Source organism: Gossypium raimondii, chromosome 7 (assembly GCF_025698545.1).
Source record: "Gossypium raimondii isolate GPD5lz chromosome 7, ASM2569854v1, whole genome shotgun sequence".
In the NCBI taxonomy this organism is placed as follows: domain Eukaryota; kingdom Viridiplantae; phylum Streptophyta; class Magnoliopsida; order Malvales; family Malvaceae; genus Gossypium; species Gossypium raimondii.
This window is the reverse complement of record NC_068571.1, coordinates 1,800,455-1,814,564: the sequence shown is the minus strand read 5'-3', so window position 1 is coordinate 1,814,564 and position 14,110 is coordinate 1,800,455. Positions and strand designations below refer to the sequence as shown.

General features: G+C 31.2%; 2 protein-coding genes across 2 annotated transcripts; both read left to right on the top strand.

Moving 5' to 3' along the window:
• The first annotated feature begins 213 nt into the window (after window positions 1-213).
• LOC105768674 (UDP-glycosyltransferase 88F5) lies at window positions 214-2,277 on the top strand. The gene has a single exon (XM_012588748.2). The coding sequence runs from the start codon at window positions 317-319 to the stop codon at window positions 1,736-1,738; it is 1,422 nt and encodes a 473-aa protein (XP_012444202.1). The 5' UTR covers window positions 214-316; the 3' UTR covers window positions 1,739-2,277.
• A 6,426-nt stretch (window positions 2,278-8,703) lies between these two features.
• Window positions 8,704-10,366, top strand: LOC105768679 (UDP-glycosyltransferase 88F3). Its single transcript, XM_012588763.2, has one exon. The coding sequence runs from the start codon at window positions 8,751-8,753 to the stop codon at window positions 10,167-10,169; it is 1,419 nt and encodes a 472-aa protein (XP_012444217.1). The 5' UTR covers window positions 8,704-8,750; the 3' UTR covers window positions 10,170-10,366.
• Window positions 10,367-14,110: the final 3,744 nt, after the last annotated feature.

The window sequence follows — 14,110 nt, the reverse complement described above, 5'->3', positions numbered from 1 at the left end:
AGAGTGAAAATACATGTGCTAAATCCGTGAATTACGCATCTAATAGCAGAATTTAACTTTTATCTGACACAAAATTTATATGAATATTGTTAACTCATAAATTAGAGAGGATTAGGAAAAGTCCTCCTAGTTTGTCTTCAACTAGATATTTCTTAAATTTAAATTGTACTTTTCTATAAAGAAAAGATAGACATGTCATAATGATACAGAAATGAGTGGGTGAAAATGAAAGACCAAGGAAAGTTTGTTCCAACAAATACACAATCAATGTTCCAAAACACTCTTCTTCAAGAAAAAGAAAGAAAGAAAATAAACAATGCAAGAGACGATCGTCCTCTACCCATCGCCCGGATTGGGCCATGTGTTCTCAATGGTGGAGCTTGGCAAACTCATCCTTCACCACTACAACAACCGATACTCCATCACCATCCTCCTTACCACTGGCTTTTGGGACACCCCAACCATCATCTCTTACATCAATTCCGTCTCCCAAGCCTTCCCATCTATCTCCTTCTTTCGCTTCCCTTCCATCTCCATTGACCTATCTCAAAACTGCAGCGGTGCCGCCATTGCCTTCCACTTCATCCGCCTTCATGCACCCAACGCCCTCCATTCTCTTCAACAAATCTCCAAATCTCAAAAAATCTCCGCTTTTATCATTGATCTTTTCTGCACTTCGGCTTTATCTATGGGAAAAGATCTTAACATCCCTACTTTTTACTTCTTTACCTCTGGTGCTTCTACCCTTGCTGCTTTCCTTCAAATCCCAAAGCTTGATAAACAAACCTTTGGAAGAAGCTTCAAAGATCTGCCCAACACGGTCTTCCATTTTGAGGGTGTGCCATCGTTGAGAGCTGTACACATGCCTGACCCTTTACTTGATAGAGATGATCCAGCTTATCATGATTTTATGTACTTCATGTCAAGTCTTCAACAATCAGACGGAATCATAGTCAACACTTTTGAAGATCTTGAACCCATTTCCATTAAGGCTATTGCTAATGGTTTATGCCTTCCTGATGCTCCAAGGACTCCACCAACGTTCTACATTGGACCTTTGATTGCACCAAGTAAACATGAAGCTGAAAATGACTATTGTTTATCATGGCTAGAGAAGCAACCGAGTCAAAGCGTTGTGTTCTTGTGTTTTGGAAGCCATGGGTCGACGTTCTATCCACCCCAAGTTAAGGAAATAGCCAAAGGGTTGGAAAATAGTGGGCAAAGGTTCTTATGGGTTGTAAAAGATCCACCCAATCATGAAAAGACTAAGCAAGCTGAAGATAACCCTGATGTGGATTTAGACAGTCTTTTACCGGAAGGATTTATGGAGAGAACCAGAGATAGGGGCTTGGTTGTGAAGTCATTTGCGCCACAAGTAGCAGTGTTGAACAAGGACTCAATTGGTGGCTTTGTGACACACTGTGGGTGGAACTCGGTATTGGAAGCGGTGGTGGCTGGGGTGCCTATGATTGCATGGCCTTTATATGCAGAGCAACACTTGAACCGGAACATTTTGGTTGAGGATATGAAGATGGCTATTCCGGTGGAGCAAATGGAGGGGGATGGGTTTGTGAGTGGAACTGAGTTGGAGAAACGAGTGAGAGAGTTGATGGAATCAGAGAAGGGTGAGGAACTTAGAGAAAAGAGCAGGAAGCTGAAAGAGAAGGCCTTGGCTGCCATGGGTCCATCAGGGTCTTCTACTAAAGCACTTACCAAGCTGGTTGAGTTATGGAAGTAAGGTTGAGGCCGTTGTTTCTTCTATTGGTCCCTTCCCGTTCTTCTCTGCTTTTTAAACGAACTTTTACAACAGAAAGTCCTTTTCTCTTAAAAGCAAGGAAGAACGGCCATCGTTTCAGAATTTTTTCCACCATCAAAGAAGTGCTTTTTGGCTGATGGAGAAGTTAAAAATTTCAACTTTTCTTCAGCCAAAAGTCCGTTTGGCTGATAATTTCCCATTTTAACCTGTCTTCTCCCTCAAAAAAGTTTCTCTTCTCTGGTTCTTTGGAGCTTCCTAGAAGGTACGCTTCCTAGAAGTAATTCGTAATCTTTTTCTCTGTTTCTGAAATTTCACTTCCCCAATTCACAACCCTAACATGTTTCTCTAATCAGACTTCAATCCAGGTTTTTTTTCCTTTTTTTCCTTGTGCGGAATGTAATTTTATTTTCTCTCCTGTTTGGTTGTGGAGGAAAAAAAAGGGGCATGTGACGGAGTTTTTAGAAATCTTTTGTTCTCTGGTTTTCTTTCCTTATTTAAAAAAAAATAGTTGTTGATTTTGATTGGTTGCTATTGTTTATTCCCCTCCGAAGATTTTCTTCTCTTTGACAATGTTCTCTTCATCCTGTTCCATTTCCAACTTATAACTTCACATATTTATATTGCATTTCTTTGGTATTGACGATGAGGGTGTTCTTAATTTCTCGGGGTATTGAAGAAGACATTTAGAATGAAAAATGAGTTATTTAGAATTGGGATTGAGAATGTTCATTAGATTTGAGGAAAATGGTGGAAGGGAAGAAAGAGGTTAAAGGAGATGGTTCTATGCCGTTAAGTTTCTTCTAGGTACTAAGTAGGAGAAAAGAAGGAAAAAAAACTCATTTTTGTGTTCATCCTGTTCTAAGTCCAACTTATAGCTTTACATATTTTATTGCTTTGCTTTGGTATTGACAATTAGGAAGTTCTTAATTTTTGAAGCAAACATTTAGAATGAAAATGAGTTATTTAGAACTGAAATTGAGAAGTTTTGTAGATTTTTGACAATTGGTGGAAGGGAAGAACAGATTTAAATGAGATATGTTATTCTGTACTGTTGTTACTATCTTTTATATCCCCGGTTAATGTAGTATTTGGTGAGAAAGAAAATGGAAAAACTTCAAGTTTCCGCTGTTAAGTTCCTTCTTAGTTCTAAGTAGGAGAAAAGAAGGGACTTTCTATGTTTTCATGTCAACTTTTCACAGTTGTATTGTTTGCTGTGGTTTTGACCTTAGCAAGTTTTTATATTTGATTGGTGCAAATGCATGGATGATTGAGGAAGTTATAGCAAACAATGTTTGACTCGATATGGGTTTTACTGGTGAATATACCAGAGGTGTTTGGGACTTTCTATGTTTTCATGTCTGCTTTTGAGTCAGTTTTATAAATCAAGCACCATCACTTTGTTGGACCATTACTTTTCTTGCTCAAATGTTCCTAAGTATAAGAAAACTGTGAGAAGTCTTTCATTTTCAGTGATATTTTTCTTCATCCTGTTCCAATCCTAGTTACAACTTTATATATCTTATTGCTTTGCTCCAGTATAGACCTTAGGAAGTTAAAACTTATAGCTTTACATCTTTTAGTGTTCCTTTTTTCTGTTATGCCTCTTTTGCTTTACTGCTTTGCTTTAGCAATTGCTAGATCCCCACCAATCAGTTAGTGCATATAAGAGTATGCAGGTTTGTTTACCAAGTCTCTCTCTACATGGTGGGTCAACTAATTAATTTACATGCAACAAGTCTGTGCGAAGAGACAATATGTGTTATGGTTATTAGCGGGAAGATATATATCGCGCCACTAAATTATCAAAGCTCAAACGTAAATTGTGGAATCTCAATCTTTCGTGTTTTGTTTCCAGGAACATATGAATGTGCAAGTTTTGTTCAAACTTAATGTAAATCAAACAAATAAAATGGGGAGGCAACTTTATTGATGAACTCACTAAGTTTCTCACGAACTTACTATATTTTCTCTCTTTTATTTTCAAGTAATCTTAATTGTTCAACGTTGGAACTAAGCTAGAGTCTTCAAGCCTTATGTGAGCATATCACCTTTTGCTTGTAACATGTATATATACAGGGGGCGAATGAAATTTTAATTTTTTATAGTCTATATTTTTATAATTTTTAAAGGATAAAATTGATTTTTATAATTTCAGGGGCCACAGTACAATTTTACCTTTACTAATTTAAAATTTTAAAAAAAAATTCAAGAGCCTAAATAGAAAATTTTCATTTTAAGGGGCCAGCCCCCTATCCGCCTCTATATACCTGGGCAACCTGTAGAGTTAAACTCTTGTTTTATATATCGAGAATAACTTTTTTAAACATAGTTCTAATTGTAATTATACGTATGACATTAGAGTGACAAAATCGAAGTTTTGTATTACTAGAAGTTTGATATATATATAATTTAAATATTGAAAATTTACAGCAAACATTCTCTATAAATTTATCGAACAAAGAAAAATAAATAAATATAGATTATTTTCCATGGTTTCGAGTCGTGATCTCGGCGTGTTGGTCGTCCTGCCTATTGTTTGGGTGTTACGTATTTACATATAAAAATAATAATGATATTTGAAACAATTATTTTATTTTATAATATTATAAATTACCATACCCACAATATAGGTGGAGAAAATAAATGTTTAATATATAAAAAAATCAAACAAATTAGTTAAAAATAAAATATATTTTACATAATCATACATATAAAAACACATTTTTATCATATAATTACATATTTATTATTTTATTTATAAAAATAAAAGAGTTATTAATTATAAAGATGAGTTAAAAAAACTTGAAAACAATATTTATTAATTAAAAATTTAAAAAATAAAACAATATAAAATAAAAAAATACAAATGTGAGTAGAAGGGCAATTAAGCTTGAGACTCAAAGACAAAATCACTAACATTTAACTAACTAAATGAGTTAAAATGTTAGAAGAAAACGCGCTTTGTAGGAAGCGGTCTTCAAAATCGACTTATTTCCCTCAATTTGAAAAATTTCGGCCTAATTCTTTAAATTTTTTTTTATTTCGACATTTTTACCTAATTTTCCCAACACTTTTATCACGGTAATAATCTAGTCCACCAAATATTACTGTTGGTCCTCAACAATAAAAAAGGGTTAAAAATCTTACCCTTGCCCTCACTGCTATATATTTAAGACCACACAAATCTTTAAAACCCTTCATCTTATCATTCTCAACCAATCTTTTAAATTAATTCCTCAATTTCATTATTTAACAAATTTATTCTTCTTTTCATGTTTTATAAACATATTTTTTATCTAATTGATTGAAAAGTATTAAGTTAATAAAGTTAATGAGATTTAAACTAATAAAATTACAAAATTTATCACAAATTGAATTAAAATTTTTAAAACCAAGAAGGAACTAAAGTAAAAAAAAAAAAAAAAAAAAAACGTTCATGTTTGGCTTGATGGTCAAGGGATGTTCATTCATAGAACCCACTTAGATTTGAGTTTTTGCGAAAACAAGTGGTAGATTTTATTTAGACAGCTCTTTTTAGATGATGTGTGTGTAGTGTGGGTATATCCTACCTTGTGTGTGAGTATTAACTCTTCAATTTTACATTATTAAAAAATACCATAAGGGTCAAACATAAATTCTCATATATTTTTTCTATTTATTATAAGAGGTTAAATGAAATTTTAAAAAATTGGAAGGAGTTGAGGCACCTATCAGCTTAGGTTGAGCGTTCAATTGAATCAAGTTGACGGATGAAAAAAGTTCGAATTAATCGAGCTGGCAAGTCTTATTTTCTCATCCTAAACATGTTTGAGATTTTTTCGAATCGAGTCGAGTGGAGTGTAATTCGAGTCTAGTCAAATCAAGTAAAATTGTTCAAGTTAAATTAAAAAATTAAACCTGTCAAATGAAAATCTTTGTACAATATAACTAATTCCATGTTAGAGCATATAAATTTAAATCATATATATTTGAAAACTTTTCTAAAGCAAAATAAAAAAGAAGAAGATACTTTTAATATGATAAACTTGAATAATTAATTAACTTGTTTAGGTCCCAAAATTATTATTTTAGAATTTTTTTAAATTTTCTTTATATATTCTTTAGAATTTTTTAGAATTTTTAAAAATATAAATTTAGGAATTTTCAGAAAGATTTTTAATTGTAAAATTATTTTGAATTTTGAAAATCAATTTGATTTTTTTTGTAATTTTAGTTGAGAGACCAATTTGCTTATTTTCAAAATTGAGAGGGACCAAAGGGGTATTTACACTAATTTGTCATTTGAATTGTAAAATTAAACTCAACTCGAAAAAATCGAATAACTCAATTCGATTAACTCGAAATTTACTTTTTTTTGAGTTTTTAAAATTGAGTCGAGTTTTGCTCATTCCTACTGCCAGCCCTCCCTCTCTTCGTCCTAACCCAAAAACCCAAGTTTGGGTATCTATATTATAATTAAGATTTTGTCTGAGTTGATGTCACCCATCAACTGAATCTCTACTCAATCCTAAAGTTATTAAAAGCCCCTTAAGAAAATAATAGATATTATTTTGAGAGCAATTTTACCTTTTCATATAAAATCTAGAAAATTTCATATATATATGATGGAATTGAATCCAAAGCATTATAACTTTTAGCTTGAAGGGTCGAAAAGGCTCTTAGTAAAAATAATAAAAACTCAATTAAACCCTTAAAAAAACTTCACCTTATTAAGCCCTCAATGACTGGAAAAATCTAGAAAGTTGATGTAACAACTAAATTGAGATAAATCTCAAAATTATATATGAACTTTGATTTAATGTGCAATTGTATACATAAATTTTAATTTGGTACAATTATACACATGAAACTCTAATTGTGGTTTAAATGTATACTTGAAAATTTAATTTTGACTTAATCATGCACATTTAAAGAAATAAATACATCAATTTATTTTTATATTGGATAAATATAATTATTTATGAATGCAATATATAAATATAAATATAAAAATGATGTTATATCAATAATTGTGTTAATAATTTACAAGAATTGGATCAAATCAAAATTTCTTGTATAAAATTGCACAAAATCAAAATTCATGTATACAATTGCACATTAAACAATAGTTCATGTATAGTTTTGGTATTTATCCCAACTAAACTATATGATTAGAGATATGAAATTTTGGAAAGTTAAGCATAAAATAGTAAGTCTGAAACTATAGGGATTAAACTATAAAAATTCAAAAATGAGTTTTAGGACTTATTTATATGATTTGAGAATTTAAGATTCTGAAAACAGAATGTGAAATTTTAACGGTTCGAAAATCAGGGACTAATTTATAAAAATTTAAATTAGGGACTAAACTCAACATTCAAATAAAATTAGAAGTTGAGGGAAATCGCATCATATGAAATCACTAGCCTCTAAGAAATTCAACAACTGATTTCTATGTTTTCATTAAAATTGAATTTTATTAATTTATTTGTTGAATTATTATTTGTCACTAAACCCGAATCCGATTTAGGGTAAAAAAACATGTCTAAAATTTTATTGAGACTCAATCCGAACTTGACTCAATCCATGATCGTTTTTATTTGTCATCGTCTCAAACCAATAATTTAAAATAAATATAAATTAAATTATTGTTAATTAAGTATTTGCCATACATTATCTTCAACTTTATTTTTAAAATAATCAAAATAAATTTTAAATATTCATAAATTATTTTATTTAAGGGTGATGAATTTTTAGTCAAATTATGCTATTAGACCTTCTAGTTTGTGTAATGGTGGATTTAGTGCCTCTATTTTAATTTGATCAATTTTAATTTTTGTACTTTTAGAATTTTCAAATTTTAATCCCGACCCAATGATAATAGTTAAATTTGTTTGGTTAAATTATGTTTTTAGTCATGTATTATGCGTAAAGTTATAGATTTAGTCCACGTTCATTAATTGGATCATTCTTAGTGATTATATTTTTGAATTTCAAAATTTTAGTCAATGACAATCGATAAATCTATGAACTTTTTTTGGTAAGTAATATGTGAAAATAACAAATAACATAGTATTATACATGTGATAATATGTTTCCCATATCGAATTTTAAAAATAACAAAACTTAACTTAATGGATTTAATAATTATCAATTGGTTAGAATTAAAATTTTCAAATTCTAAAAATAAAAAAAAGTAAAAAGAATAAAACTAAACAGGTCTACAGACTTACACAAAATATAGGGTCTAATAGCATAAATTAACACAAAATTTTATGAATGTTACTCATGAATTTGTTTGAATTAAGAAAAGCCCTTCAAGGTTGTACTAGAGGTGCTCATGGTAAGGCACTGCCCTACTCGACTGGTCCACTTGAAATATGAGAGGGTTTGGGTAAAATATAGGCCAAATATGAGCTTGGGTAAAAAATAAGGGCTGTTTAGAAAGCGGGCGGGCCTCGGCACCACTTTTTAGCCTGGCCCTGCCCGATATAATAAATATATTTATTTTTTTAATTTTTTTAAATTTTAAAATATTTTTAAAATACTTTTTTTAATTTTTTTAAATTTTAAAATACTTTTTTTAAATTTTTTAATTTTAAAATATTTTTAAAATACTTTTTTTAATTTTTAAAATACTTTTTTAAATTTTTAATTTTAAAATATTTTAAAATACTTTTTTAATTTTAAAATACTTTTTAATATTTATTAAAAATGGGTCAATGAGTCTGGTAAAATTTTAGGCCCATATTTTGGGCCAGGCATGGGCCTAAGACTCGTGCCAAATTTTTTATGGGTCCGGCCCGAACCTGGCCCGGCCCGGCCCATGAGCACCTCTAGCCGTTGTACTAGATATTTCTTAAATTTAATTAAGTTGTCCTTTTCCTATCAAAAAAGATAAACATGTCGTAGTGATAAGATGAAAGACCAACAAAAGTCAACAAATACACAAGAAATTTATTGTTTCATCATTGTTCCAAAACATATCTCTTCAAAAAAAGAAAGAAAATAAACAATGCAAGAGACGATCGTCCTTTACCCATCGCCCGGATTGGGCCATATGGTGTCAATGGTGGAGCTTGGCAAACTCATCCTTCACCACTACAACAACCGATACTGCATCACCATCCTCCTTACCACTGGCCTTTGGGACACTCCAACCATCATCTCTTACATCAATTCCGTCTCCCAAGCCTTCCCATCTATCTCCTTCTTTCGCTTCCCTTCCATCTCCATTGACCTATCTCAAAACTGCAGCGGTGCCGCCATTTTCTTCCACTTCATCCGCCTTCATGCACCCAACGTCCTCCATTCTCTTCAACAAATCTCCAAATCTCACAAAATCTCTGCTTTTATCATTGATCTTTTCTGCACTTCGGCTTTATCTTTGGGAAAAGATCTTAACATCCCTACTTTTTACTTCTTCACCTCTGGTGCTTCTACCCTTGCTGCTTTCCTTCAAATCCCAAAGCTTGATAAACAAACCTTTGGAAGAAGCTTCAAAGATCTGCCCAACACGGTCTTCCATTTTGAGGGTGTGCCATCGTTGAGAGCTGTACACATGCCTGAACCTTTACTTGATAGAGATGATCCAGCTTATCATGATTTTATGTACTTCATGTCAAGTCTTCAACAATCAGACGGAATCATAGTCAACACTTTTGAAGATCTTGAACCCATTTCCATTAAGGCTATTGCTAATGGTTTATGCCTTCCTGATGCTCCAAGTACTCCACCAACGTTCTACATTGGACCTTTGATTGCACCAAGTAAACATGAAGCTGAAAATGACTATTGTTTATCATGGCTAGAGAAGCAACCGAGTCAGAGCGTAGTGTTCTTGTGTTTTGGAAGCCGTGGGACGTTCTATCCTCCCCAAGTTAAGGAAATAGCCAAAGGGTTGGAAAATAGTGCGCAAAGGTTCTTATGGGTTGTAAAAGATCCACCTAATCATGGAAAGACTAAGCAAGCTGAAGATAACCCTGATGTGGATTTAGACAGTCTTTTACCAGAAGGATTTATGGAGAGAACCAGAGATAGGGGTTTGGTTGTGAAGTCATTTGCGCCACAAGTAGCAGTGTTGAACAAGGACTCAATTGGTGGCTTTGTGACTCACTGTGGGTGGAACTCGGTATTGGAAGCGGTGGTGGCTGGGGTGCCTATGATTGCATGGCCTTTATATGCAGAGCAACACTTGAACCGGAACATTTTGGTTGAGGATATGAAGATGGCTATTCCGGTGGAGCAAATGGAGGGGGATGGGTTTGTGAGTGGAACTGAGTTGGAGAAACGAGTGAGAGAGTTGATGGAATCAGAGAAGGGTGAGGAACTTAGAGAAAAGAGCAGGAAGATGAAAGAGAAGGCCTTGGCTGCCATGGGACCATCAGGGTCTTCTACTAAAGCACTTACCAAGCTGGTTGAGTTATGGAAGTAAGGTTGAGGCCGGTGTTTCTTCTATTGGTCTCTTCCAAGGTCATTAGGTGTGGTGTGAGGAAGGCAGTCACCAAAAAGGATCTACTGTTTTTATATTAGTGTTAGTATGTATAGGTATCCGTATCTAGCTTTTCTTTTTTTGTAATATTTTATATACAAATAATAATGAAATAAAGATTTGGTTGAAGTGATAAACAATATTTTAAAATTGTAATATGAATTATATAAATTTTAAGATAAAAAATTTATCAATTATATAAAGTATTTTTAATAAACTTCACAAATACAATCTTTCATTAAATAAATTCAAAATAAAAGTTATTCCATAAATCAAATAGTAAAATCAACCCATATTGTGTAATATAATAATTCATAATTCAAAAAATCAAAATAAATAATAATAATTAGAGGCGAATCCGGAAGCTGATGGGGGCCTCGGCCCCGGTCCTCCTAAAATAGAAAATTGTTGTTTTGGTCCTTTAGAAAATTTTAAAATTTTAAATTAATAAAAGTAAAATTGTACTTTAGCCCCCCTAAAATTATAAAATTTTAATTTAATCCTTTAAAAATTATAAAAATATAAACTATTAAAAATTAAAATTTCATTTTAACTCTAAAAAATATTTTCTGACTTTGTCTCTAGGGAGCAAGACAGTTAAATAAAACATGGTAAAGTGTTCATTAGAACAGTTGAAGAAGGCAAAAACAATGGCAACCATTGCTGCGTGGCAAAGCTCAAAGACTGCTCTTTCTTTATCCTCAAACTCCCCTTGGGCCAGCGTCTCTCAATTCCTCCTCCTCTCTCCCCTCTTCATGTAAGTTCTTTTGTCTTTCCTCTCAATTTCTTTTACCTCATTGTTTGCTTCAATTTTCACAATTATCTTGTTTTTTTTCAGTTCATTGAAGGTTATATAGAAATGGGTGTTTCACTTTTTTCACTTTTGCCTTAGGATTTCTTTTGACCAAGCCTAAAGCAACTTGCTTTTATTCTTTTGGTGTTCAAAGGACCCAACTTTTTGTAAGGTAAAAGGAAGGTATAATATTAACAGAAAAATGATAAATTAAATTTTTTTTCTCTTGATATTCAGTATTTTTAGTTGTATTTGATTTTTTCAAGAAGAAAAAGCTGAATATCAGAAAGAAAATTTTGATTTGTTGTTCTCCTATTAAAAAGGAATAAGGATAACGTAGAAACTCAATTTCATTCAATCGTTTATCTATCTAATTGAGCTCAAATTTACCAAAATATTAATCAAACAGATACCAATTTAGAATACCAATTTATTTTCTAAATTAGTGTCATTGCTTAAAGCAACTTTTTTTTTTTGAATAAGGGGATTAAATTCATCTCTTTGAAGTAGAGGTGCTCATTACGGCCCGCCCGAAATATGGGAGGGTTTGGGTAAAAATATAGGCTCGAAATATGGGCTTGGGCAAAAAAACGAGACCCGTTTAGAAAACGGGCCAGGCCTCGGGCACAACTTTTTTGGCCTGGGCCCGGCCCGATATAATAAATATTTATTTTTTAAATTTTAAAATATTTTTAAAATACTTTTTTTAATTTTAAAATATTTTTAAAATATTTTAAAATACTTTTTTTAATTTTAAAATATTTTTAAAATACTTTTTTTTAATTTTTTTAATTTTAAAATATTTTTAAAATACTTTTTAAAATTTTTAAAATAAATTTTTGGTATTTATTTTGGGGCTAGATGGAACAGTGGTTTCGGGACCACAAATTCGACAAGAAAAAAATTTATTTTAAAATTATGACATGGGTTGCATTATGATAGGTATGTTGCATGAAAATACTGATATGGTAAAATAAGAAAATATAGTGATAAAATGGGTAATTGAGTTATGTCAACATTGAAAGTATATTTATGACATATTAATCCAAGAAAGGATTAAATTGCAAAAGTGAGAAAAGTTTTGTTGCCCAAGAGTAAATACTCAAAACTTGAGGGGTTAAAGTGTAAATATGAAAAGTTGAAGGACCAATAGTGTAAATATTTTAAGGAAGAATAATCTAGAAACTAAGAAAATGGATGGATTAGGACCAAATTGAAAAAGGTGAAGAAGTTTGAGGGCTAAATCACAATTTTACCAAATTAAGTGATGACTCAAGGACGGAATTTTAAAAGATCATAAAGGGCAAAATGGTCAATTAGAAGAGAGAAATCTAGAAGATAATGATGATGTTGGAGATATTTTAGATTAATAAATAAATAAATATTAGTTTATTAATATTTTAATTTGATTTTTTTAATGATATTATTTTATTGTTATTAATTTATTTAGTATATATATATATATGTGGAAAGAAGGATGAAAAGTATCCATCCATTCTCACCATTTTTGCATGCATTAACGTGAGAAGAAGAGGGGAAGAAAGAAAGCTTTGCTTTCTTTACAATTTGGTCCTTTCACCAAAAATCCACCATTTTCACTTAGAAATCAAAAGAATTTCCATATCCATCAAGAGAGAAAGATGGCAAGGAGACTATGGGGAGCTAGAATATCAAGTTAGATTCAAGAAATAGAAGCTGGAGGAGGGAGAAAATCAAGTTAAAGATTGAAATCAATGGCATAAGGTAAGAACATCAAGATTTTTATATACTTTTGAGTTTGATATTATTGAAAAGTAGGAAATTAATGTTAAGGTAAAGTTTCATTATATAAGGTTCTATATTCTTGTTATGTTAGTAAAGGAAATAAGAGAAAGTGATGAATATATTGAAGAGAAAGGAAAGGAAAGTGTTATAAATTTAGTTATCAACATTTTACACTAAAATAGTTTTGAAACAGCAGCAGTAGTCTGACTTTGAAAATCTACCAAAAATCGTATAAATTGAATTAGAGGATGAAAAAAATATGAAATTAAATCTTATTGAGTCTAGTTTCTCATAAAAGAAACGGTGTAAGCAATGGAATTGTAAATTATGAGATATAATAGGTTTTGTGAGATAAGGTCAGAATGATTTCGGGTTCCCCTGTACTGACTTTGGAAAATAAAAAAATTGGAGAAAAATAATTAGTGGCTTAAATTTATATGTTTAAATCCTTACTGAGTCTATTTTTAATATAAATAAACGGTAACATCATCCGAATCCCGTACGATGAGATAATTAATTTTTAGTGAAGAAGGGTCGAAACTGTCAGACAGCAGAACAGGGATGACTTTAAAGAATAAAATGTACTTATTGGCTAAACTAAAAATTCTTAAAATTTTATGGTAAGAAGATATGTGAGTCTAGTTTCATAGAAAATTAACGGATCTCAATTTGGAGTTCTGTAGCTCAAGATATAAATAATTTAGTGACTATGACTCAAGTGGACAGCTTTGAATGAATATAAATAAATGTGAAATTATAGATAATGTTACATATAAGCATGTTATATATATTAAGGATGTGGAATGGAGAGGAGGAGGAGGAAAATAAGTGTATGGATATTCTGCTAGCATGGGTTTGCATTATAAATGGTTAATTTGCATGATTTGGGCTCTGGGACTGAATTGAATAAAAGTAAAACTTTAGGGGTAATTTTGGAAAAATGTCAAAAATGACCAAATTGCATGAAATGAGTTGTTTTATTAAATGAAAAATTAATTTTAGATCAAGATCGGGTAGAAAATCGAGAAAAATGGAAAATTACTAAAATGCCCTTGTATCTTGGTATTTCTGCATATCAGCCTGGTAAGTTTGTATGAACTATATTCTGTATAATTTTAATTAAAGTGAATGTTATTTTATGATGAATATTATATGGATATGTGTTTTAATATTGAAATTGAATTATTATTGGTAATATGTACAATTATTAGATGCAGTGAGATGATTATCTAAGCTTGATTGTGGTTGGTAGGAAATGTTACATTATTTATGTTGTGAAGAATTATAAAAGCATGTTAATAATTTGAAAGTTTAACAATTTATGGAA

Excerpts from the sequence above, each read along its gene's own strand:
- LOC105768674 (XM_012588748.2), top strand. The coding sequence starts at position 317 with ATGCAAGAGACGATCGTCCTCTACCCATCGCCCGGATTGGGCCATGTG.
- LOC105768679 (XM_012588763.2), top strand. The coding sequence starts at position 8,751 with ATGCAAGAGACGATCGTCCTTTACCCATCGCCCGGATTGGGCCATATG.